At 48.3% G+C, this 25,330-nt stretch overlaps 1 protein-coding gene across 1 annotated transcript; it reads right to left on the reverse strand.

Annotated features, from left to right (window-relative positions):
- Positions 1-1,087: 1,087 nt before the first annotated feature.
- On the reverse strand, positions 1,088-19,667 carry CUNH17orf67 (chromosome unknown C17orf67 homolog). Its single transcript, XM_039241127.1, has 4 exons — positions 19,613-19,667; positions 17,886-17,986; positions 3,155-3,292; positions 1,088-1,506 (listed from the first exon to the last, which is right to left on the reverse strand). The coding sequence occupies exons 1-3, from the start codon at positions 19,665-19,667 to the stop codon at positions 3,176-3,178; spliced, it is 273 nt and encodes a 90-aa protein (XP_039097058.1). The 3' UTR covers positions 1,088-1,506; positions 3,155-3,175.
- Positions 19,668-25,330: the final 5,663 nt, after the last annotated feature.

The raw sequence follows: 25,330 nt of genomic DNA on the forward strand, positions 1-25,330 counted from the left end.
CAACCCCCCACATTATTCACATCCTAATCCCTGGACCCTGTAAATGTATTACCTCTCACGACAGTGAGGAGACAAGGTCACAGATGGGATTAAAGTTGCTAATCAGCTAACCTGAAGATAGAGAGACCAGCTGGTTTATCTGAATGGGCTCAAAGTCATCACAAAGGTCCTTAACAGTGGAAGAGAGAGGCAGAAGAGACAGAATGATGTGGTGTGAGAAAGTCCCAGCCTGTCACTGCTGGCTTTGAAGATGGAGGAGGGGGACAGGAGATGAGAACGTAGGTGGCCTCTAGAATCTGGAAAAGGTGAGGAAACAGATTCACCCTTAGAGCCTGCAGAGAACAATGCAGCCCCTGCATAAAGTGATAAATTCACGTTGTATTAAGCCACAAAGTTTTTTGTTATACCTAAGACTAAAAATGATTACCATCTAAATTCTGTAAACCTCAGTTTTCTCATCTCTAAAGTGGGGATAATAACTGCATCTACTGTGTAGAGTAGGTGTGATGATTCAACAAGGTAGTGTATGGAAAAATCCTCATGCAGAGTTAGGGCCTGAGACCCTCTGTAACTTATCCCTAGACAAGCCCGCCCTGGCTCCCTTGGGAACAGGGACAGGCCCTCCCCCTGTAGCCCAGGGTACATGGGCATCTCTTCTTACCTCTTTTTGAGGATGCCAGATTCTCCCTGGGACCGTTCAGAACATTTTCCATTGCCCTCCCCATTTCTGATTTTGTTGCTCTTTGTCAGAGCCATCTCTGATTCTGGGAGCTGTGGGCAGGTGAGGGATTTAGAAGCCACAACCCCCTTTCCACCCCAAAATGTATCCTTAGCTAGAAGACCAGCCTGTGCACCTGCCATTGTGTGATGGCTCTATTTCCAGAACAGGCCTTGGGCAAGTCATCTCTCTACCAAAAGAGATGGCCCTCGTGAAAACTTGCTTGGTGTTTGGGTTTTCTTCCATGTCTTCACAGAACTGTAAGCTTTCTGATGCTGGATTCACAAAGATACACAGGGAGTGGCATCTCAGCTTTTCTTCTTGGAGAGGAAAGAGAGGAAGCACCACGGAATGCAGGTTTAACACCAACATTTATTAGAGCAGATGGGTGGGGGGGGGGCGGGGAATAGATGACCAAGCAGCTCCGCAGCCCTCCCCGCTGTGGTGAGCTTCACTCCCCTGGGCAAGACTTCCCAGAGTCCTCAGGGCAGGCAGCCTGCCCCAAATGCCTCAGGGAAGCTCCCCCTTCTGCCACCCAACAAACTGTGGGAAGACCATGGCAGGAGAGGGGGGCGAGTTATACTTTAAGCTATTGGCTTTAGTGAGTGATGCAGGTTAGTAAAATGAAGCAGTGTGTATATATTTGCAATCAATCACCAAAGCACCCTTTGCTGTGCCCACAGCTCACGAGGTCTGAACCCATCCATCTCCACAGCTGAAAAACAAATGAAAGAAGGAGCCTCATCCCGTTTCGACAGTAGCCAGGTCGGTGCTTGTGACAATGCTTGCTGGAAAAGGAGAGAATAAATCATCATGTGATGATCCTGGGGATAAAAAGAAGGAGAGGGGAGGAGGGGGAGGAGGAAGGGGAGGAAGAGGAGGAGGAGAGGGAAACAGCCCTCAAGCTGCTGTTTCCTGAGCACTTCCCCCATGTGTGCCAGGCCACCACCATTTTCCATGCACTGACTTTTTTTTAGTGCTCAGAATGACCATGTGAGGGAGGAACCCTTACTATCCTCGTTTCGCAGATGAGGAAACAGAGAGAAATCGGACATTTTTCCTCGTGATCAGATTTCATGATCTGAACGCTCTGTGAGTTGGTGCGCCCCTCCAGCCACCACTTCCTTGTTTCCCTGTGAGTGCAAGCTGCCTGCAGTGAGGCCTCACTGCAATCTGGGTTTCACAGGAGCCTGAGGTCCTCACTCCAAGCTCACCAGCAGGGTCCCCATACCCCCAGGGGCAGAGGAGGGAGCTGCACAGGGCGCACTCACCCAGAACCCACTCTTTCTGCCTGGCCTGTGCAAGGGTAACAGGTGCCTCCCTTTCTGGAGGGATGTCAGTCTAGCCCCTACCCCTCAAGCGGATGCTCCTCTCACTGTTTGCTGACGCCCCTGGGAGGGACTCCAGGACCCAGCAGTGCTGTCCACAGGGAGGCTGCGGGATGTGGTGTTGCCAGAAGACTGACATCCCAACCGCTGCCCAGCGTGAGTTAGGGGTGTGATCCTGCTCAGTTAGCTCCTCCAAAACCTGGGGTTAAAAGTGTGCCCTCAAATGGCACAGGACTGTTAAGAGGATCAAAGAGGGGACTTTGTGTGAGAGTGCTCTGCAAATTACACAGAGCAAGACTCCAGAGGCGGTGTTGCTATGCAGACTCGCAGTAGCACGAAATCAACAACAATAAAGACAGAAGAGTTCTCTCAACTGCCGATGATAAACTACCCAATTATATCCTGTCCCGCTTCGTCCATAAAAATTACAGCCGCTAGGCTCACTCTCTGAAGGGGTTCGCTACTTTATCTAACAGGATTGGGGAAGGAGGAGAGAGACTGGGAGGGAAGCAGATCCTCCACCACATCCTGGTGTGGGAGCAGAGGTGCCCTGTGGCCTGAAAGAGTAAGCCCAGGGCAAGAGGGGGATGGAATGGACCGCCGGGCAGACCCCCAGGCCGGAAGGCTAGGGGAGGGCAGGAAAGAGGTTGTTGGTCCTGGTGATGGTGGTGATGGTCATAACGGATGTCACTAGGTCACTAGTCAAGCCCATGGTTCTTGACCCCACCTGCAAAGACCCGAGTCTCCACAAGCCATACTTCTCCAGATTTGCATTCCAGTGTGACCTATGTGGACGGCAAATAGGGTCCCATTCCCCCCTGTTTGGGATCTCTTGGTGAGTCAGTCGGGATCAGGCTCCCTGGCGTGTCCCCAGAGCCCTTCTCTACCTGGCTGCCGTCTCTCACCCCTGCCTGGCTCTTGCCAGTGCCCAGCCCACAGCCAGCTAACCAGCCTCGAAACCCCTGAGCCATGCGTGTGCCGCTCCCCACGCCCTCCCCCCCCGTCGCCCCCGCCATCCTCCAGCGGGCCCCCCCTGCAATCCCCCACCACTCCCCCATTCCCCCACCCTCCCCATACACCAGAGGCCAGGGTGGGGGAAGGGACGTACCGGAAGCTGGTCCCGGGCCCCTCACACCGGATGGACCACGTTCCTGTCGCAGTGGGGCTTGCAGTGCGGGTTCAGCCAGTGCTCCAGGAACTGCTCCTCGGCGCGATGCTCAAGGCCGAGCAGATGATGCATGTACTCCTGTCCAAACAAGCCCACACAGCAGAGAGGCTGTTCAGCCACAGCTGAGCGCTGTGGAGCACGCCTGGCTGTGCTCCTAGGACACGGCAAGGCCAGGCTAGGGGAGGCTGGGGGCCGGACGGGAGGGCAACCGCCACCCCACACCTCTCTGCAGGGAAACGCAGTGGGACAGGCCCAGCGATGGGCAAATAAGGAAATCTGATGACCCTAAGGGCTGAAAGGGTGTGTGTCTATGGGAACTCACACACACTGCTAATGGAGTGTGACATGGAAATAGCACTTGGAAAAACAATGAGTAGAAGGCAACCCAGAAACCCTTCTCCTCAATTACGCCCCTAAGCAGCGGTCCTCAAACGCTGTCAGGCATCAGAACCACCTGGAGGCCTTGCTAAAATACAGATTGCCAGGTGCTACCCCCAGAGTTTGTGATTCAACGAGTCTGGGGTTGGGCTCCAGAATTTATTACATTTTGGGCAAGTTTCCAGCCAATGCTGACGATGCTGGTCACTTTGGGAGCAGAAGAAATGTGTATCAGGAGCCGTGTAACAATGCTCACAGCAGCAATAAACTTGTAACAAAACACTACCACTGTGCAGAATTACACTGAGAGGAGGGTGGATACATAAATTGTGGTGAGGTCACCCCATGGAATACTATACAGCAGGGAACATGAAGTAACTACAGCTATATCTGACTTAGTGAGTCTTAGAAATAGCGTAAGGGGCACCTGGGGGGCTCAGTCCATTAAGTGTCCGACTCTTGGCTTTGGCTCAGGTTATCATCTCGCAGTTTTGGGAGTTCAAGCCCTACATCAGGCTCTGCGCTGGGATTGTCTCTGCCTCCTCTCTGTCTGACCCTGCCCCACTCACGCTGTCTCTGTCTCTCTCAAATAACTAAACTTTTCAAAAAAAAAAAAATAGCATGTTGAGTGAAAGAACAAATCCAAGAAGACAACATTCACTGTGTAACACCATTCTTTAAAATCTCAAAACGTGCATCGCTAAATAAAATATTATTTATGGCTGCACATATTTGTGATTTAAAAAAAATCATCTTTTATAAAAGGCAAGGGATAAGTATAAGAAAGCTGAAGTCACTCTACTATTATCAAACAAAAGAGACTTTACAACTAAAAATGTGATCCTCAAAATGTGAAACATAGTCTAACCTCAAAATGCCAACCCTGAGTGACTGGTGATTTACTGCTAGGTGCACGCCCAAGAGAAACACCAGCTGTGTACATGGTGTTCAGAGGGCATCACTCATCATAGTCAGATAGCAGAAACAACCCAAATATCCATCAACTGATCAATGGATAAATAAAAGATGGTACCTCCATACAACGGAATATTATTTGGCCACAATAAGGTACTGACCTGTGCTTCAACATGGATGAAACCCGAAAATGCCATGCTAAGTGAGAGAAGCCTGTCACAAAGGACCACGTGCTGCATGAGCCCATTGCCGTGAAACGCAGCCAGCCCTGCACATCGACGTGTTCACAACGGAGAGCGGCTCACCATCTGGTGTGGCCACTTCTGGAACCATCTACCCAGGAACACAAGCCAGAGTGCAGACCATCCTCGTCTCCCTCGCCCCCACACTCACCCGACCCTGAGCATGGGGCCTTCGAGTCAACTCCTGATGTCCCAGATGCACCCCCTTCACCGCTGCCGTGTCTGTGGGTGGAGCCCCCAGTGCCACCCACCCAGGCTACGACAGCCTCCTCACCCCTCCACTCCTCCCTCTGTCCCCCTCCCTCCACCCAGTGTCACACCTGCCCCCACCACCTCTGCTCTAGCCTGACAGTGACCAGTCCAAAATGCTGCCCAAGGGGCCACAGCTGTCCTCAGGCCTTCACCAGCACGGCCCACCAGGGAGGAGGAGCAGGGGGCTGGCCTGCAGCTCCGCATGGCATCACCACATCCAGCAGGTGAGGGCAGCCCGCTGCAGGGTCCGCTCCATCTCCCCGTGCTTCACAACAGAGCGAGGCCATCTTCTGCCCTGTCACGATCGTCGCCACAGCCTTGCTGATCTCTGAGCTTCTCCAGAATCACTTTCTCCCCCATACGGTTCACCTCCAGGGACTCTACTGAAGGGGCCATTCACGGCCATGTGGACAGGCTTAGGGGAACCACCAAAGAACATTCCAGCACTCAGGGACTAGCAATAGAGGGAGGGGGGCACGGGAACAAACACCCCAGTGTCCCTCTCCTCTTGCCCCCCATCTCCTGCCTCGCCTAAGCAGAAGCCAGCCTGCCAGGGAACCCGGCCACCTGAGCCGGGCAGAGCAGGCACAGGCTGGATGGGGGACGGGGTGGAGGAAGCCAGCAGCCGCGCCAGGACGATGGGAACAAGGGCGCGCTGCTGCCAGAAGGGAGCCGAGAGCACAAATAATGGATGCTCCTGAGGTCTGGGGCAGAGGAGCCGCCCGCGGAATACACTGAGCGCGGGGACCCAGCCTTGGGAGGACGGCGGCTCGCTCTGCGTGTGATGGTTCTCTCCCTGCCCTCCTCCCTGTTGGCTCAAGCTCTGCCCTCGTGCACCTGAGGGTCACGTCCAGGGGCAGCGTGATCTTCTCAACACAGCTCGGTCTTCAACAAAGCCAGCTCAGGCTGTGGGCTTCCCCACACTGTTTCTCGTTGTATTAACTCGTGTAAACAATACACGAAACAAACCAAAAAAAAAAAAAAAAGATAAATCAGCAGGTTGCTTCTTAAATAAGAAGGAAAGTGTTATTTTTCTCCTGCCTCGGTGACAGAAGTCTCTTCCTTCCCTGCATCCCTTTTCTCTCTACCACCTGATGCAAACAGAGAAGTGGCCTGGACACTACCTAGACTACCCAGAAAAAGGGATTTAAAAAAAAAATCTACCCATGTTGCTTCCTTGCTTAAAGTACTTAAATGGCTCTCATGGGGCTCAGGAGAAAATTCGAATTCCTTAGTGTGGTTTGTGGGGCTCCTTGGGATCTGGCCTTCCCCACCTCCTGACCTCCCCTCACCATCAACCCCCCACCGCCACACTTTCCCTGGATGGGCCGCACTGGCCTTGCTCTCTGAGCCTGTGCTATTCTCTCTGCCTAAAACACCCACATGCCTTCTCTCTCCTGTCACATCTCTACCTGACTTCTCAGGCCTCAGCTTAGATGTTACTTCCTCCAGGAAGCCTTCTCAGATTCCCTGTGACCCCAGCGCTCCCTGGGTGTTCCCCCCCCCCCAGCACAGCCCTGGTCACTCTGGCAGTGACCTCTCTCCCTGAGAGTAAGGACTTAATTGGCCCACATCACATTTTTTAGTGGAGGTGCCATGTGGGCGGGCTCACACATGGGCACATGAACTTGATGTTGTCTCCTCAAAAGGGAGTAGGTGGAGATTGGGAATGGCTTTTAACTTGGAGGATGTATGCTGTTGACATCGCCCTGAATGAAGCTCGGGCACTGTAATGATGGGATGTGAACCATCACAAGTAAGAAACAGATCAATATAAACAATTTAGGTAACCCAAGGCAGCAGGCAAATAGCCAGAGAAATGGCATCTCATCTCGGGAGAGAGTAGCCATATTCAGTAATATCTGTACAAGATTAAACTATTTTGGTATGTATCAATATCACAAAAATCCTAAATCCTGGACAACCCCCCTATGGCGATGGTAAAGCTTTAAGAGATGAGCCAGTTTAGAACTTTAAGTTTTTAAGTTTTTAAGAAGAAAGTCAGGACACAGATTTTCTTCTCTAGGAAGTCTGTGTCCTGTATTAAACATAGCTTTTATTTTTAATTTTTTTAAACATTTATTTATTTTTGAGAGACAGAGCGTGAGCAAGGGAGGGGCAGAGAGAGGAGACACAGAATCTGAAGCAGGCTCCAGGCTCCAAGCTGTCAGCACAGAGTCTGATGCGAGGCCTGAACTCATGAAATGTGACATCATGACCTGAGCCAGTCGGATGCTTAACCGACTGAGCCACCCAGATGCCACAAACACAGCTTAAAAAAAAAAAAAAAAAAAAAATTAATCACTGTGCAAAAGAATGAATTATAAAATGCCCAATTTTCCTCAATTTTTTTTCTTTCTCACCGGACCCATGCAATTTGAATTTGTGGTATCGAAGTTGTTTTCATCTGACCTATCAAAATACAGCCCTCCTCCCAGGCAGGGGGTGTGAGTTTGGGGCTGAATCTTGCCCTGTCCAGTGAGTCTTTGGGGAGAAGAAGAAGAACTGGGGGGAAAGGAAGGCAATGTGGAGTCTTGTAAATAAAGAACAAAGACTTCCCAGCACACAGCTATCCTGACTCTCTCCTGATCGTGCGAGCAGCTCACTGGAGGAAGCCTGTGCTGCCATCTCCTTGCCTGCCCGTGTGCCAGACGGTGGCAGAGAGGCGGAGAGGTCCAGGTGCGAGCCCGGGTCGGGGTCTGTTCAAACCCACACCCTGCCAATGTCGCTTGACCTCTGTGGCTTTGATGTGTCTAACGGGACGGCCCTAGTGCTTACTCCTCTGGGTCGCCAGGATTAAATGAGATGAGATGAGTTCTGTGCCACATACGTAGTCTCCGTCTGTCCCTCTAAATCCATTCTCCCCTCCTTCACCCGCACCTGTGCAGTGAGAGGCTGGCCTAAAAGTGCAACCAGGCTCCCCTGACCTGGGACTTCCCAGTGGGTTTGACGTAGAGATGCCGGCAAGGGATTAGAGGTAGGGGTGAGGGAGGCCGTGGTGTGTCCTCCCATGTTGCCTCTGGAAGAGTCCCGGCCAGTCAGCTGGCTGCACCCCCTCCTGAAGGCCATCCATCGTTTCTAGGGGGCGGCCCTCTCCTGTGCTGGGAGCCGCCTTTCCCCATCATGCTCAGGCACTGCTAGCCCTGGCTGCTTTATCATCATCTCTTGCCGGTTGACCTGAGTCCCACCACGCCTTCGCAAAAAGTCTCTTCCTTCATTAAGCTCTGCCCGGTTCCATGTGGTTACTCTTAGGTAAGAAAGATCTGAGCCTGTCTTGAGGTTTTGTGGGGAGCCTCTTGCCCAGGAACTGGTCCACAGGAACCTGTCAATAAATGCTTGTTGAATGAAAGACTAGAGTAGCCCTGGCTCTGTGCTCCCCTCAGGGGTCAATGGGGTCAGAACTCTTCTTTGCCTTTTCACCGTGTGCACTGGTGGGTAAAGCAGGTGCCTTAACCAGAGTCAGGGCAGTGACAACCACTATCACTGTCCTTGTATCTTTCACCGTCACACACTCACAGTTAAAATGCATGAATGAATGCAGAATGTTCTTAAAATCCCAGCTTCCCTGAAGAACACCCCCGTGAAGCAGAAGACAGGGACCACATGGGAAGCACGCATATAACACTTCTATCACATGACCTAGTACAATAGTCTTCTCAAAGAAGAGCCCTTATGTGGGGCGCCTGGGTGGCTCTGTGGGTTGAGCGTCAGACTTCAGCTCAGGTCATGATCTCGCAGTTTGGGAGTTCAAGCCCTGAATCAGGCTCGCTGCTGGCAGCACGGAACCCGCTTTGGATCCTCTGTCCCCCTCACTCTCTGCCCCTCCCCTGCTCTCTCTCTCTCTCTCTCTCTCTCTGTGTGTGTGTCTCAAAAATAAATAAATCAAAAGAAGAACCCTTAAGTGATTGTTGGTGTCAAGGACAGAACTCGTTGTGTTTGGCAGGCATCTCCTTGAAAGTGAATGAAGTAAGCCTGTCACTTCAAGGAAAACAACTGCCAGTATCAGTTACTAAAACAATAAACTTCAAGCTTTTGAGAGAAATTAGGATTTTGGAAAACCTGACAGCTTCCATACTTACCGACTTTTCTGATGAGATCAGTGGTGCTATTAACAAATGACACCACCGGTATACAGCATTTGTACGCTTCTTGTAATTATATGCTCTTTTGCTCCTTGCTCACAGTCCCCCTCAGCCAAACCTCTAACTGGTTTTTTGATGGCAGTGACCAAGGGCTATCTAGTGTACAGCTCAGCGCTTGGCACATAGTAGGACCTCAATAAAAAAAAAAAACCACTTGAGAAATGTACAAACGAATAAATAAAATGACTGCTCTTTTTCCATAATCTTTTGAAATCCTCCTGGGAAGTTTCCTTAACATCTATGTCGATCTGCTCATTATAACGGCCCAGGCCAAACGTACGTAAAAAGCATCAAAGGGTAATCTATATTTCACACTCCTAAATAGCGGCTGAAATCATCACTGAAGAAAAACAACCAAAACAGACACACATATAGAGAGAGAAAGAAATGAGCGCTGGTTTCCATGACATTTCCCTATTTACTTAAAATGTTAGGAAAACGGATATGCCACAAAGGCCGAAAAGCAATCATTAGTCAAAGATGAAACGCCAAGCTGCAAATCTGCTGAAAACCACAAATTCAACAATTGCACTGGCAGCATTAGTAATGACCCGGCATTAATGATAAACTCAAATGTTCCTGGATCAAGAAAGAAAGGATAGATGGAAAGTAAGTTTTAACTTTTTTTAGGTTCCTTTCTTTTAAGGGGAAAAAAAATTAAAAGCAACACAGAAACTAATATCTGCATTCCATGTCCAATGCCAAGTGTTACGATTTAAGTAAATAATGTCTTGGTAATTAGAGCGGAAATTGGAAGTGATCCTTCATTATGGCACTGGAGTGGTGTGATAATGAAATTAAATACCCACTGGACTCTGATCTAAGCTGAGAAACATAAAGTGGACAGTTAATCTATCAAGGCAGGAACTTTTTCCAAGAAGGCAAAATCCTTCCTCTGACATTTGCGTGAAATTAAGAGTCCATCAACATTTGGATGAACTATTTTGCTCATTAGTGTAAGCAAGGTAAGCAGATAGGCAGAAAGGTAGCCCAGAACTTAACTGTGTGGGGACGCCAGAAGGCTTAGCCCTAACAGAAGGCAGATTGGTGATGTGTGCCATTTATATCACAGTCACTTCATTCTGGCCTTTGAGATGATGGGGAACCAAAGGGTAGTACTCACTACATATATTTATCAAAGGGCTAAACACAAAAACATATTTTGAATGACTACTAACAATAAAGCTAATATGATTTATACTTGACCAACAAGAACATTCCTTAAAGGAACACAGGCCAAAATGGAGAGCATATTCCCAGGGACCGTGAGCACTTACCAATGCGCTCACAAAAGACATAATTTTAGCTTGGATGTCATCTTACTAAAGAATTTCCATGGCTCACCCCAGCAGTTGGCAGATAATTTTTTCCCTAAATTTTGGGATGATTAGGAGAAATTTAATGAATTTAAGTGAGGCCATAGAAAAGATTTCTTTGAAATAACCTCCCAGTTACAGGGTAGAGTTATGGCCTACCTACACAATTTCTCCCTTGAGAGAAGAAAAGAAAAGGAGTGAGAATAAGTATAATGAGCATCTAGCAATTGTCAAATACGGTCCTTGGTGCTGGGGACCCAGAAGTGCAGCAAAGAGCCCATCTGTTCAAGCAGTGTAGATCACTCCAGTAGGAGGGACAGATTAAAAAAAAAAAAAAAGTCAAAAAAAGCTATCTTTGCTGTGAGTTGTATGCCAGAGGGACGCTCTCATTCATGGTAGGAAGACAGGGGCATCAGGGAGGCCTCCCCAAAAAGGCATTATTTAAGGTGAGTCTCTTACGAATGAGTAAGAGTTAAGCCAGGCAGATAAGAACAGAAGAAACAAGTGCAAAGCCAAGTGCTAGAGAACTTCAAACCAAACAGCGCGATTACAGACAACCTGCTTCTCCTCATAGGTTTCTAATATCGCTGAATGGCACCAGGTTGTGCGTACAGACATGTCATGTGTGACGCCCGTTCCTCCCCTCACTGTGCCCACTCGCCTGCCCCAGAAACAGCCAACTGGTTTCCAGTTTAAGGCACCATAACCATGCTCCCCTCACACTTTTGTCTAAAAATCTCTACAGGAAGACTCCCAGAGGACAAGCGTATAAGCCGATTTTAAAATAAAGAAAAGAGGAAGGAAAGAAGGAAGGAAGGAAGGAAGGGAGGGAGGGAGGGAGGGAGGGAGGGAGGGAGGGAGGGAAAGAAAGAAAGAAAGAAAGAAAGAAAGAAAGAAAGAAAGAAAGAAGGAAGGAAGGAAGGAAGGAAGGAAGGAAGGAAGGAAGGAAGGAAGGAAGGAAGGAAGGAGAAGAGAAGAGAAGAGAAGAGAAGAGAAGAGAAGAGAAGAGAAAGAAAAGAAACAGAGAGAGAGAGAGAAGAAAGGCGGACAGACCTTTTGGAAAGCAATCTGATGATACGCACTAAAAGCTTTAAAAATATTCATATCCATGGGGTGCCTGGGTGGCTCAGTTGGTTAAGCGTCTGACTTCGGCTCAGGTCATGATCTCACGGTTCGTGGGTTCAAGTCCTGCATTGGGCTCTGTGCTGACAGCCAGCTCGGAGCCTGGAGCCTGTTTCAGATTCTGTACCTCCCTCTCTCTCTGACCCTCCCCTGCTCACGCTGTCTGTCTGTCTCTCTCTCTCTCTCTGAAATAAATTAAAAAAAAAAAAAAAAAAGTGTAGCAACCCAAGTATTCTTACGCGAGCCACTAGTGGGAGCTAGTACAGTTGATTAGGCAATTTGGCTGTATTTAATTCAGTTAAAAGGACATAAATCTTCTGACTCAGCAATTCCATTGCTTATCACTGAATTCAGCAAAACACACTCGTACAAGATCTTCATCACACGCTGGAAATAACTAAAAATGTCCATTGTTCTGGGAAGGGCTAAACAAGCAAGTTTAAATATGTCTTAATCTGTTCGGGCTGCTCTAACAAAACACTACAGACTGGGTTGCTTATAAAGCACAGAAATTTGTCTCTCACAGTCTGTAGGCTCTAAGTCCAAGGTGAGGGTGAGAGTATGGCCAGGTGGGGGTCCCCTTTGGGTCACAGACTTCTCCCTGTATCTTCACTTGGCAGAGAGAGCGAGGGAGCTCAGTCTCCTCTCGGGGCTCCACTGGCAGCCGTGGAGGGGGACGAGTGGTCAGGGTCTGGATCTGGGGCCCACGCAAATAGGAGGGGGTGGCACCGTTTACCCGGATGTGGAAGGCAAGAGCAGAAGCTGGGGTGACGGGGGGCGCCTGGGTGGCTTAGTCGGTTAAGCGTCCGACTTTCGCTCAGGTCATGATCTCGCGATTCGTGGGTTCGAGCCCCGCGTCGGGCTCTGTGCTGACTGCCAGCTCAGAGCCTGGGGCCTGTTTCGGTCTGTGACTCCCTCTCTCTCTGACCCTCCCCTGCTCACGCTGTCTCTCTCTCTTTCTCCTAGAAATAAATAAAACATTAAAAAAAAAAAAAGAAGAAGAAGCTGGGGTGACGGTACGGTCAGGAATTCCACTCATGGCTGCTGGGTCTGAGCTGCCTGAGAAATGCTGCCAGTCACGTGGATGGTCAGGGAAATGAGTCTGGAGCTCCGGGTGAGGCTGTGTGCAGCCATCACCGTAGATGTGATATTTAAACTCACAGGACTGGGGCACCTGGTGGCTCAGTCGGTGAAGCCTCCGACTTCGGCCCAGGTCATGGTCTCGCGGTTCGTGGGTTCGAGCCCTGCAGCAGGCTCTGTGCTGACAGCTAGCTCAGAGCCTGGAGCCTGTCTTCGGATTCTTGTTAAGTCCGGACTTCACCCCCAAACCATCCTGTTTCTGGTTATTCCTGTTCCCTATAAACCCACTTAATGGAAACCCTGTTCCCTTAATAAGCTGTTTTTGCTTCTATGAAACTGCTTAGTTTAATCTAACTTCTCCATACCCAACCTACCCTCACCCCGCTTAGCGCTGACAGAATTTACTTAAACAACAACATGAGTCAGCTATAACTGGCCAAAGTCAACAAGTTATGTTTCAAAAATCTGTGTTAAAGCACGTAAGCGGAGCCCGCCTGTTTTATCGCATCCTGTACTTCCCTGATTGGTCACTTCTGTCTGTATCTTGCCACATCGCGGTCGGCTCAGGGCCAGACTTTGAGGGGCCCATTTCATCGTCCTGTCTGGCCCGGCCGTAATAAATTTGTGTATAGCTCATTTTTGCTGTCCAGAGTTGGTAAGCGATCGCGACCTATAACAATTCTGTGTCTCCCTCTCTCTCTGACCCTCCCCTGCTCACGCTGTTTCTCTCTCTCTCTCTCCCCCAAAAATAAAAAATAAAACATTAAAAAATATTTTAAAAAAATAAAAAATAAAATAAAAACTTTGAACTCGCAGGACTAGACGAGGTGGGAATGCAGGCCCTGGGACCCTCCAGACTAAGGGTCCAGCAAAGCACATTGAGGCACAGAAATCAAAAAGGAAGACAAGAGGCTGAAGGCAAGGTGTCCTGGTGACCGGAACCCTAATGAGCAAGGTGCCCAGAAGGAAGGGAGAGAGATCGGTTGTGTCACGTAAAACAAACATGGGCCAGCTCCTGGTCCCCAGGACGCCAGGAACAGGGCAAAGAGCCTCCCTTGCACTTAGCTCTCCAGGGCCGAAGTGGGTTCTCTCCAGCCAAACAAAGCAGGCAGGGGATCCCTGGGGCTGGTGGAGACGAAGAGACCTGCCCACGGGAGGTGCGTGGGAGAGCCTGAGGCCGGGCGGCCAGGGCTGGGGACCACGTTCTGAGTAGCAAGAGCACAGACCCAAACCCTGATAATTAACATAAGCACCGTCATGACTGAGAAATATTCCAGGAGAGCTCATGGTATTTTTTTTCCCCACTATCTTCCCTCTAGACATAAACCCAGACCTTTATGGGCATCAGTTTCTCCCCAGGCAGATTTTTTTTCTTCCATTAGGATCTGAAGGTTTCATTATACCAGAGCTTTTCTGAGAGGACGTCTTCACCACCTGAAATATTCAGTCCTAACACAGACTCCAAAGTGATCTGGAGGAAACCTAACCCACATGGGCTGCCCCCAAGTGAAACCCAGCCTTCTGGGAGTGCCCATCCCACCCCTCTGAGGTCTCGAATCCTTGCCCCCAAATCCCTGAAGACTTGGGGGCGATGTTTCTCCTCAATCAGTTTCCTAGCCTGCTTCACCGCCATGGCAGCTTCTAGATTCGAGTGATTACTCTCCTCATTTGTCAGCCACACAACACACCCCCACTGTCTGCCATTCCCCACAAAGAGCCACTAACACAAGGTCGCTGTGTTAGCGGACTCGCTCCTAAGGTCTGGGGGTTGCAGGGGGTTATAACAGCGCAGAGAGGAGAAAACAATGGCAAATTGTTTTACACCAGGCGCTGCCGTAAAATCAAAGTATCCACTATTCACCGCCATAAGGAATTTCTCAGTGGTGTGCCTTCCAGAGGCCCTACCTTCCCACCTGCTTCTCTCTCTCTCTCTTCGACCCCTCTGCACACCCCCTGCCCTGCCTCCCCGCGGCCCCCATACATTCAACATCCCTCCTGTCTTCTTCTCCAGAGCCATCGCTCCTCCGTCTCCATCCCCGCTGCCATTGCACCTGCTTCTAGCCAGGACCCCAGCAGGATGCTTACGCGTCTCTGGGGTGGAAGCCAGCCCTCCCCACCACACAAGGCCACACAAGTGACCTTTCCAATAGCCTGGTGTCCTTCCCACCACATGGTCAGAGAAGAACAGTCCTTGCAGTGAGTTGGCAGTATTCACAGGGTCAGAACAGTCCCTCCCCTTGGAGGCATGGGGCACAGCTTGTCTGAACCTGTCTCCAAAAAACCCATCTTTCTGCCGAAGCCAACACCTGCCAATACTTGAGCCACACGTCAAGATTATAAGCATTGCTTAGTAAATACGATCTGCTGCAAATCTTCATACTCGTTTGCATGTTGAATTCTAAATACCTCCTGAAAGTCCCACTCACTCACGCCCATCACTGGCCTCTCCTCTCTGTGAACCTGTTTTGTTTTGCACAGTCCATCAGAGGGGAGAAGCAAGATAAGATAACCCAACCAGTCATCTCTCGGGGATTTCGAGCTAGAGGGGAGCACAGGAGTCAAGGCTCAGGTCCCAAGGGCATACGCACTCCCCAGAAATCACATCTTCTGCTCATTGGTCCCGTCCACCTGTCTGTCTCCCGGGTACCATGGCAAGGAGGGGCGACAACCTGTCTAAATGTCATTTCCCATTACCCGTGTTGAGTGGCATCTGAAGGGCAGTGTTGAAGAGGCTGTGTCCCTGACCTCTGCATGGCTCTGGTCCCCTGGCTCCGATCTCCTCACTCCCCTGCTTAAGGTCCTCCGACTGACTACAGAACGAAGTCACCTCTGCTGTGTCAGCCGTGGCCTTCCAGCCTGGCCCTAGAGGACCTTCCCTTGCCATCGCCTATTCTTCCCTGCGTTCCAGGTACTCAAGTCAAGGTCAAAAGTGGAAGGGAGGGAATTGGAATCCAGACCTTCTGAAAAAGTACTCTGCGAGGTCTTTTTCAAAACATACATGCACACACCCTCATACATACATATACACAGTCATACACACACCCATACATACACACACCCTCACATATACACACATACATACACACACAGTCACACACACACACACCCATACATATGTACACACATACACACACAACCTCACACACAGTCACACATACACCCATACATACACACATGCTCACACATACACAACCTCACATACACATACACACAGTCACACACACACACCCATACATATGCACACACTCACATACACACACAAACTCACAACACAGTCATACACACACCCATACATATGCACACGCTGACATATACACAACCACACACACAGTCACACACACACCCATACATACACACACTCACATATACACAACCTCACATACACACACTGTCACACACACACCCCCATCCATATGCACACACTCACATATACACACACAACCACACACACACTCACATACACACATACATACACTCACAGTCACACACCCATACATATGCACACACTCACACACACACACAACCTCACACACCGTCATATGCACACCCATACATACGCACACACTCACATATACACACACAACCTCACATACACACACATGTTCACATATACACATACAACCTCACACACAGTCATACACATAGCTATACATGTGGACACACATGTACATACCCATCCTCACATATACACACGCTCTCACACATACAACCTCACACACATATATACACACACAGTCACACACATACCCATACGTACACACACGCTCACATGTATATACACATCCTCACATATACACACACTCACACAGTCAAACACACATTCTCACATATATACACATCCTTATATACACAACACCTCCTCACACACACACCCTCACATACACAATATAGCCTCACACATACAATACGCACTTACACACAACACCCTCTCACATACACACACACCCATACACAACACACATGATATCTCCAATCCCGAATGCACAGGACAGTGCACCCACCTGCCCGTTTCCCTAGCCAAGGGACATCTGAGCAGATGGTTTGCACAGAGAAACAAGGAAGGCAGCAGGTGGTCTTGGCAAAAGGTAAGGAACAGGGCAGTGTGGTTCCCCACAGATCAGAGTAACTTAACCCCTTGGTGCCCACACTGTAGGACGTGAGCCTGGGGGGCAGTTCCGCCCAGCAGCCCCTGCCCTCCCCTGCGGCCTGCTCCTGACCTGCTGACAATGTGAGGGGGGGTCACGGCGTCCAATGCTCACGTTCAACAGTGATGCAGGACCAGGATCACTATAATGCCAGCCGCTCACCTAAAACGAGCAAATCGCTTCTTTTCCATGGGAGGTGATTGGTATTACTCACTTTGCTCTCAAGAAATCCATAAAAAGGAGAAGTCAACAACGACATCCCAGGTGGAGGAAGAGGTCAGACATAAGTGTAGGATTTCAGGTGCAGCCGAAGGGCCAGCTCGAAGGGAGGCGGCCCTGGCGCTTTAGAGAAGCCCTCTAGGGGCCTCGACATGAGCCCTCTGGCTCCTCGCCTGGGGCCGCGTCCTGCTACCCTCGGCTTCTCCTTCTGTATCGTTCCCGAAGCTCTATCCAGAACCCTAAACGATGAGCCCTGGAGTAAACCTTCTAGCCAGCTTCTCTGCAAGTTCTCCCCACAAGTCACAACGTGGAGGCAGGGAAGGGTGCCCCGGTTCAGAAAGAAAGGCGGGTGGCCCCCACAAACCCCCAGGGCAGGCCGGGGACTGAGGGCCAAACTCAGAGGCAGGAGGTCTGGCCAGAGCCCCCACAGGCCGCAGGGCACACACGCTGCCTGTGCAGACAGAGCGTCGCTGACCGAGGGCGAGGGTGCTGGTGCAGCTTGCTGGGCGCCCAGGGGAAGAGGAGGAACAGGCGGTCGGCCCCAACTTACAGGACACAGCTCCCTGGCGTCCCGTTCAGGGGTGACATCTGGCCACCCACGGGGCATCCTGGGACTCTGGCCATCGGCCCAGCTGTTTCCGTTTGAAATACCGTGTGCAGAGCAGGTGCATGGGGCTGGCGCCTCCGGACGAGAAAAGGCAAGAGCAAAAGGTTGAGGTCACCTGACACTGAGACCCCACGGGACCTCCGTCCAGCAGCCCCGCCGGGCCGGGACCAGCACCGGGCTCGATTCGGTTCCGTGGAGAATGAACATTCAGGTGGTGGCGCTTCCCTTCGGACCGCGGGAGCCCGGCACTCACCCGCATGGGCTCGTCAGGGAACCCCGGTTTGCTCGGCCTGTCCTGCCGTCGGGACCTCAAGAGCTGCTTGGCCTGCTTTTCCGTCAGAATCGGCGACGCCCCTGAAACAGTCAGGCAGGCACCTTAGGGACTCTGGCAACAGGAGCTCAGGCTCCAGCTCACCGTCCAAGGCCAAGGATTTGCAAGCTCGACTTCGGTCAAACACAAAAGCTCTTTCACAGGGACCTGTCCCAAAGGACGTGGCATTCCAGAGAGCTCGGCGGGGGATTCTAAATTGTTTCTAACATGGTAAACTCAGAGCCAACGCGGCACAATGTAAACATATCTACTTATTGCAATGGTGCATTTCTTTAAAAGTGGGTGCTAATTTAATGAATATGGGATTTTTTTCTTTTTCTTTTTCTTTTTCTTTTAATAATCTCTATGCTCAATGTGGGGCTCGAACTCACAACTGCAAGACTAAGAGTTGCATCTCCACCAAGCCAGCCAGATACCCCAGAGTAAGTTTTTTAAAGCATATTTTCTTCAATTCTCTGGTCAATGTGTTTCTTGTCCCTTAGGGTTGCTTTGATGGTTTGTTGTTGTTGTTATTTTTTTAATCCCGAAAGCACTAAATCAGCTAAAAGTTGTTACTGGAAGATTCTTTCTGAGAACAAGACTGTGTTAAACTTGATAATTACACATGATCTCTCAAAGAAGATATGATAGTAAAATTATATTGAGTTTTGATAATCACATACAAACTCCAAATTTTATCATCAAATAACAGTCTGTCAAGTTTTGATGATGACATCTGAACTCTAAAAGACTGTGTAGTTGAAGATTTATCAGCATTTCTGAGAATTAATACTCAAATACATTTAAAGATTAAGAAAATAGGAGCGCCTGGCTGGCTTAGTCGGTAAAGCATGCGACTCTTGATCTCTGGGTCATGAGTGCAAGCCCCACTTCAGGTACACAGATTACTTAAATAAATACAACATAAATAAAACTTTTAAAAAATAATAAAAGGGGCGCCTGGTGGGGCGCCTGGGTGGCTTAGTCGGTTGAGCATCCGACTTTCGCTTGGGTCATGATCTCAAAGTTCATGGGTTCGAGCCCCGCATCGGGCTCTGTGCTGACTGCCAGCTCAGAGCCTGGAGCCTGTTTCGGAGTCTGTGTCTCCCTCTCTCTCTGACTCTCCCCTGCTCATGCTGTCTCTCTCTCTCTTAGAAATAAATAAAAACATAAAAAAAAAAAAAGGGGGCCCCTGGGTGGCTTAGTCAGTTAAGCGTCCGACTTTTGCTTAGGTCATGATCTCGCAGTTTGTGGGTTCGAGCCCCGCGTCGGGCTCTGTGCTGACTGCCAGCTCAGAGCCTGGAGCCTGTTTCAGAGTCTGTGTCTCCCTCTCTCTCTCTCTGACCCTCCCCTGCTCATGCTGTCTCTCTCTCTCTCTCTCTCCTAGAAATAAATAAAACATTTAAAAAATAAGGATAATAATAAATTACAAATAATTTTTCTTATTTCCATTTCTAAATATTTTTTCTAATTTCTATTTCTAAAGAAATAATTTATCCCTAACGATAGCAATTCTGGGAGCCTGCTCTTGGGGGGGGGGGGGCGAAGCACTGAATTATTATATGTTACATATTCTTTGAAATGAAAAAAAAATTTTTTAATATAAAATAGGCTTATTCCAGCTTATCATGTCAGCATGGAAATAGGCTGTTTTCAGAATTCATGCTCACCTGAGAAGCAAGTCAGTAAGGTAAGGCAGAGGACAAGCACAAATAGCTTCTTCATTCTGTCTTTGTTCCACTCACAGCCTCTTGCAGAATGAACGCCCCCCCAAATGGGCCAGCCTACTTGAAGGAAGCCACTTCCGGCCCCCTGCTTGTTTATGCTGCGACTAACTACGCTTACGGTATGACGTTAAGTGCATCTGACTCTGAGTTTTTAGTATCACCACTAAACTGTTTTCCCTCTGAATCCCTGTATATTTTCATCCTGAGCAAGGAAATCACCCCCCTGTGATGTGAGTTTCAGAGCACCAAGTGGAGAAAGCAGCATGTGATATTCACTCCACTGAAACTACATCATACTCTGGTTTGTGTCTGTTTTCGCTCCTGTTTTCATCTCTTCCGTTAATCGTCTCTTACATTTGCACATTGTATGACATCTCTCCAAAGACCGTTCACTAATTGGATTTGACCTTTCTAATAGTTTCAGAGGTAGGCAGGGAAACTGGCAAGGGGCATGGTAAAGGGGACATTTTTGTTCTGACTTTGGAGCCAGATGCCCAGGGTTCGTGTCCTAGCTTCACCTCTTTCTAGCAATGTAACCTTCAGTAAATCACTTACCCTTTCTGAACTTTGGTTTCCACCCCTGTAACAAAGGAGAAAAGGTCCCTACCTTGTGGGTGTGATTAAAGATGAGGGATAAGCAGCAGCTAGCACCATATCCATTTTACAAATAAGGAAGTGAGGGGCACCTGGGTGGCTCAGTCAGTAGCGTCTGACTCTTGATTTCAGTTCAGGTCATGGTCTCACCATTTGTGAGTGAGGTGAGAACTCACTCATTCTCCTTCCCTCTCTCTCTCTGCACCCCCTCCCCACTTGCTCTCTATCTCTCTCAAAATAAACAAACATTCAAGAAAAAACAAGAACGTGAGGTTTGGAGAGGTGAAACCATATCCAAGTTCATGCTCTATGGATGCTGAAGTAGAGGCAAATTCTTCCGTCTTTAAAGGCTACTGCCCTTCCCATTATCCCCAAAAGGGCCTCCTGCAACATGCTATCAGAGGGGTAAGCAGCCCATTTCAGACTCAAGGTTATTTTTATGAAGATAATAAAATCTCAGTAATCTGAAGTTCTTTTAAATTCAAATCATCTGTAAATATTACATAAAGAAATTATTAAATATATTCTTTACAACGTCTGGAAGATATGTGGCATTTACAGGGATGAAGTTCTCGAGTCAGAGAAATGATCTGCTGCTTCTGGGGTCACTTTACCCAGCTCAGAGGAAAACAGTGTTCTCATCGCAGTTGTCCAAATGAATGCTAATGCTGTGTAACTGATATCGAACCTGAACGTCCTACGCACTCTGCTGGAATAAAGACACTTTGAACAGAAGATTGTAAACAAGAGGAAAAAGTCATGCATCATCAGCAAAGTTGCTCAGAATTAGATCTTCAGTATTATGCTCTTGGTCGCTGTTAACACCCTTCTGTTTTTATGCAGCTTTCAATAACCGAGGAATTTTAGGAGCATTATTCTACGAATAGACATTTGCCACATTACACACCTTGTGGTTTTTTACGTGCATTGTCAAATCTGTCATTGCTTTTGCTCGTGTGGTTGAATCGAACACTAACCGTATTGTTTTATCAAATACATACTTTCAGTGGACCAGAAAATGTATACCTAGCTAGAAATTTCTAATGTGTCCAATGTGAATTTACTACAAAAGTATTTTTAAGTTTTCTTAACATTTATTTATTATTGAGAAACACAGAGAGACAGGATGTGAGTGGGGGAGGAGCAGAGAGACAGTGAGGCACAGAATCTGAAGCAGGCTCCATGCTCTGAGCTGTCAGCGCAGAGCCCAACGTGCGGCTTGGACCCACAAACTGTGAGATCATGACCTGAGCTGAAGTTGGATGCTTAACAGACTGAGGCACCCAGGTGCCCCTACAAAAGTACTTTTTAAATTCAGTAACTTTTGTTTATATCAGCCATGTCTAATAAAAACAGGATGTGAGCCACAGATGCAAGCCGCATACATAATTTAAATTTTTCTAATAGGCACATTTGTTAAGTGAAAATAAAAAGGTGAAGGTTTTTTTACATCCTACCTTATGTATCATGAAATACCAAAAATATTACTATGTCGATATGTAATAAAGCTAAGCAAATTATGAGATATTTCCCGAGGCTTTTTGTACCAAGCCTTCGAACTACAGTATATATTTAACATTCATGCATTTCAAGGGCTCAGTAACCACATGTGGCTGGTGGCTACCATATTGGACGGCATGGGTCTAGATCCTTCCATCTCTGGCCACCACCTGAATCGAGGCTACTGTCACCCTTCCCCCAGCTTCTGGCACCAGGCTCCCAACTAGTCTCCCAGCCTCCCCTCCTGTTCACTTCGATCCATTCTCCATGCAGCAGCAATGATGGTCTTCTTAAAATAGAAATATAAAATAGGAAATGGACCTCATCACTTCCCTAAGAATCCTTTCTTATCATCTCCAAAATCAGAATCCTTACCATGCACTACAGGACCCTGTGCTCTTTCCAGCCCTACTCTGGCTTACCTCAATCCAGCCACACACACACACACACACACACACACACACACACACACACGGTTATTTTCTGCTTAACAAACTCTTCCCACCTCAAGACCTTTGCACATACTCTTCCTCACACTTTTAATGACTGGATCCTTCTCATCCTTCAGGCTTTGATTTGAAAGTTCTCTTGCTCAGGCAAGCCTGTCTTTACCAATCTAATGAAGATTCCCTGCCAGCCCACCACCACTACCATTACACTCCATCTCATAGTACTCACCGTAATGTGTAAATACTGGCTTTGTTTACTTTTAAAACTCTGTCTCTTCCACTGTACTATAACCTCTAAGGAAGCGTATTATTACTTTTGTAATTAAAAAAAAGAAAAAAGGAACCTCTGGTGAACTGGAGAGGTCCTACTGGAGAAAGTCAGGGACCTGTGTCCCACGCTGCGATGTTGGTGGAGAGGGGTCTTCAGCTGTGACAGCTGGGCCATTCAAATGTCCTTCAGGGGGGCCTGTGCCAATATTGTTCCAAAGGGGGAACTATAGGAAAACTAAACAAGCAAGGCCACTTTGTAGTAAGCGCTACTCTGGTGAAAAGAATTCTTTTCTACCACATACCCTTATTCCCAGGGAAAGCAGCAGCCAGATCAATCAAGTGAATCTGGGTGCCTGTGTGGTTCAGTCGGTTAAGCATTTGACTTTGGCTTGGGTCATGATCTCTCGGTTTGAGGGTTCAAACCCCACGTTGGGCTCTGTGCTGACAGCTCAGAGCCTGGGGCCTGCTTCAGATTCTGTGTCTCCCTCTCTCTCTCTGGCCCTCCCCTGCTCACGCTCTGTCTTTCTCCCTCAAAAATATATAAACATTTTTAAAATTTAATCAGGTGAATCTGCAGGGAGCTCAGTTGAAGATGCAATTCCCCAAATCTCCACAAGGTGGCAGACTACAGAGCAGAAGCAGGGACCTCCAAGGTCAGGGGAAAGAAACTCAAGGTCACCAAGGTTAACTGTTCTAGAAGCTGCCAGGAGTACCAGAGACTGCACTAGAGATGGAGAGAGATGGTGCTGCAGTGCCTCAGACTATTTTCCTAGGATTTGAATCAATCTGAAGGTCTTCCTTGATGCTGAGGCCTAGAAATGCTGCACTATGAACTACCAACAGGAATACTCCCACCCACATTCACAGAGTCCGAACATAGCTGATACCTCCATTTGTGTGAACTTCCCGACTCTTCTTAAAAGGAATCCTCGGGGCACCTGGCTAGCTCAGTCAGTAGAGGATGCAACTCCTGAGCTCAGAGTTGTGAGTTCGAGCCTCACGTGGGGTGCAGAGATTACTTAATAATAAAATCTTTAAAAAAATAAAAAATAGAGGCGCCTGGGTGGCTTAGTCAGTTAAGCATCCAACTTTCGCTTAGGTCATGATCTCGCGGTTCGTGGGTTCGAGCCCCGCGTCGGGCTCTGTGCTGACTGCCAGCTCAGAGCCTGGAACCTGTTTCGGTCTGTGACTCCCTCTCTCTCTGACAATCCCCTGCTCACGCTATCTCTCTCTCTCTCTCTCTCTCTCTCTCTCTCCTAGAAATAAATAAAAATATTTAAAAAAAATAAAATAAAAAAATAAAAAATAAAAGGAATTCTTAAATTAAACTGATGTTTACAGATCAGTGAAAAACCTGACACCATCAAGCTCCCAATATCATCCCACCATATATTCTCTTGAAAGGAGAAGACAGTGATTTGAAATTCTGTCAGTAAAGAAACTTCAAGGGACAAGGGAACATCTTTAAAATAATAATAATAATAATAATACAGAGAGATGCTGAATCTGCCCCAAGAGGATTATAATGTGTCCACATTCTTTAGGCCCAGAGTCAATTAGACAATATGTAATATTACTTTTTGTAGTTGTTTTCTCTTTTTTTTAATGTTTTTATTTATTTCTGAGAGAGAGAGACAGCGTGAGCAGGGGAGGGTCAGAGAGAGGAGGAGATACAGAATCTGAAGCAGGCTGCAGGCTCTGAGCTGTCAGAACAGAGCCTGACACAGGGCTCGAACCCATGAACCGTTAGATCACGACCTGAGCCAAAGTTGGACGCTTAACCGACTGAGCCACCCAGGCACCCCTGTAGTCGTTTTCTTTTGTTTATTGTCTACCTTCTCCACTAGATTATGAATTCTATATTTTTATGGTATATGTACAATTCTTCTATAATTTTTATAGTAGTAACTCTGCAAGCTGCACACGAGTGCAGGTGTGGTGTGTTAAATCATTAGCACCAATTCTTTACCATCACCACATGTGTGTGCTCTTTACCATGTGATCTTGCAGGCCTGCCCTTTGACCTTGGGCTCAACCAAGAGACTTGCTTCAGACGATGGGATGGTATCAGGCACAACACAGACAGGGTATATGCAGAGTGTCTCTGCACGTAGTTGTGCCCTCTTGCATTTCTGCCATTGCTACAAAAAGAGCTTCCTCCAGAAAGCTACCGCCCCTCCCCCCTTCAAGCTGAGTCTCAAAATTAACTCAGATGGAAAGTACCTGAGCAAGGAGCTCAGCCTATACAGACGCACAGCTTGGAGTAGACTCACTCAACCCAGCCCCACCTAGTTCCCCTGGCCTCCAACCACCACGGCATGAAGCACAGCCACCCGGGAGCCTGCAGATCCTTAAGATTACGTGATTGTTATTGTACGCCACTGAGTCTAGGAGTGGTTTGTTACACAGCATCACTGTGAAAATAGCTAACCCATACAAGGGGCTCTTAGGAGATGGGTAGTGTGTCCAAACCTGGGTGCTACTGGATTTGAGTTAATCATAGGGTCCTGCTGGAAGCTTCACTCAAAAGGGAGTGAATATCTCCTGCGTAGGCCATGTGGTGTAATGGTCAAGACTGTGGAGCACTGAGCCATCAATGAACCTGAACTTCAATCCTGGTTCTGAAGCTTAATACCTGGGTCACACCGAAGCTGGAATTGGGCAGATTTCTGAACTGTCCAAATACTGCTTTTTTGTTTATGAGAAAAGAATAATAATTACAACATAAGTTACGTCTTAAAAATTTTTTTTTTAATGTTTATTCATTTTGAGAGACAGAGAGAGAAGGAGAGCAAGTGGGGGCGGGGCAGAGAAGGAGACACGGGATCTGAAGCAGGCTCCAGGCTCT

This window comes from Hyaena hyaena, unplaced genomic scaffold (genome assembly GCF_003009895.1).
Source record: "Hyaena hyaena isolate Hyena2069 unplaced genomic scaffold, ASM300989v1 scaffold_189, whole genome shotgun sequence".
NCBI classification, from domain to species: Eukaryota; Metazoa; Chordata; class Mammalia; order Carnivora; family Hyaenidae; genus Hyaena; species Hyaena hyaena.

Bases quoted from the DNA above. Each gene is read 5' to 3' on its own strand.
- CUNH17orf67 (XM_039241127.1), bottom strand. From the start codon at position 19,667: ATGAAGAAGCTATTTGTGCTTGTCCTCTGCCTTACCTTACTGACTTGC. The intron at 17,987-19,612 runs GTGAGCATGAAT...TGACTGTTTCAG, and splicing joins CTTACTGACTTGCTTCTCAG to GGGCGTCGCCGATTCTGACG. The intron at 3,293-17,885 runs GTGAGTGCCGGG...TTGTTTGGACAG, and splicing joins TCCCTGACGAGCCCATGCGG to GAGTACATGCATCATCTGCT.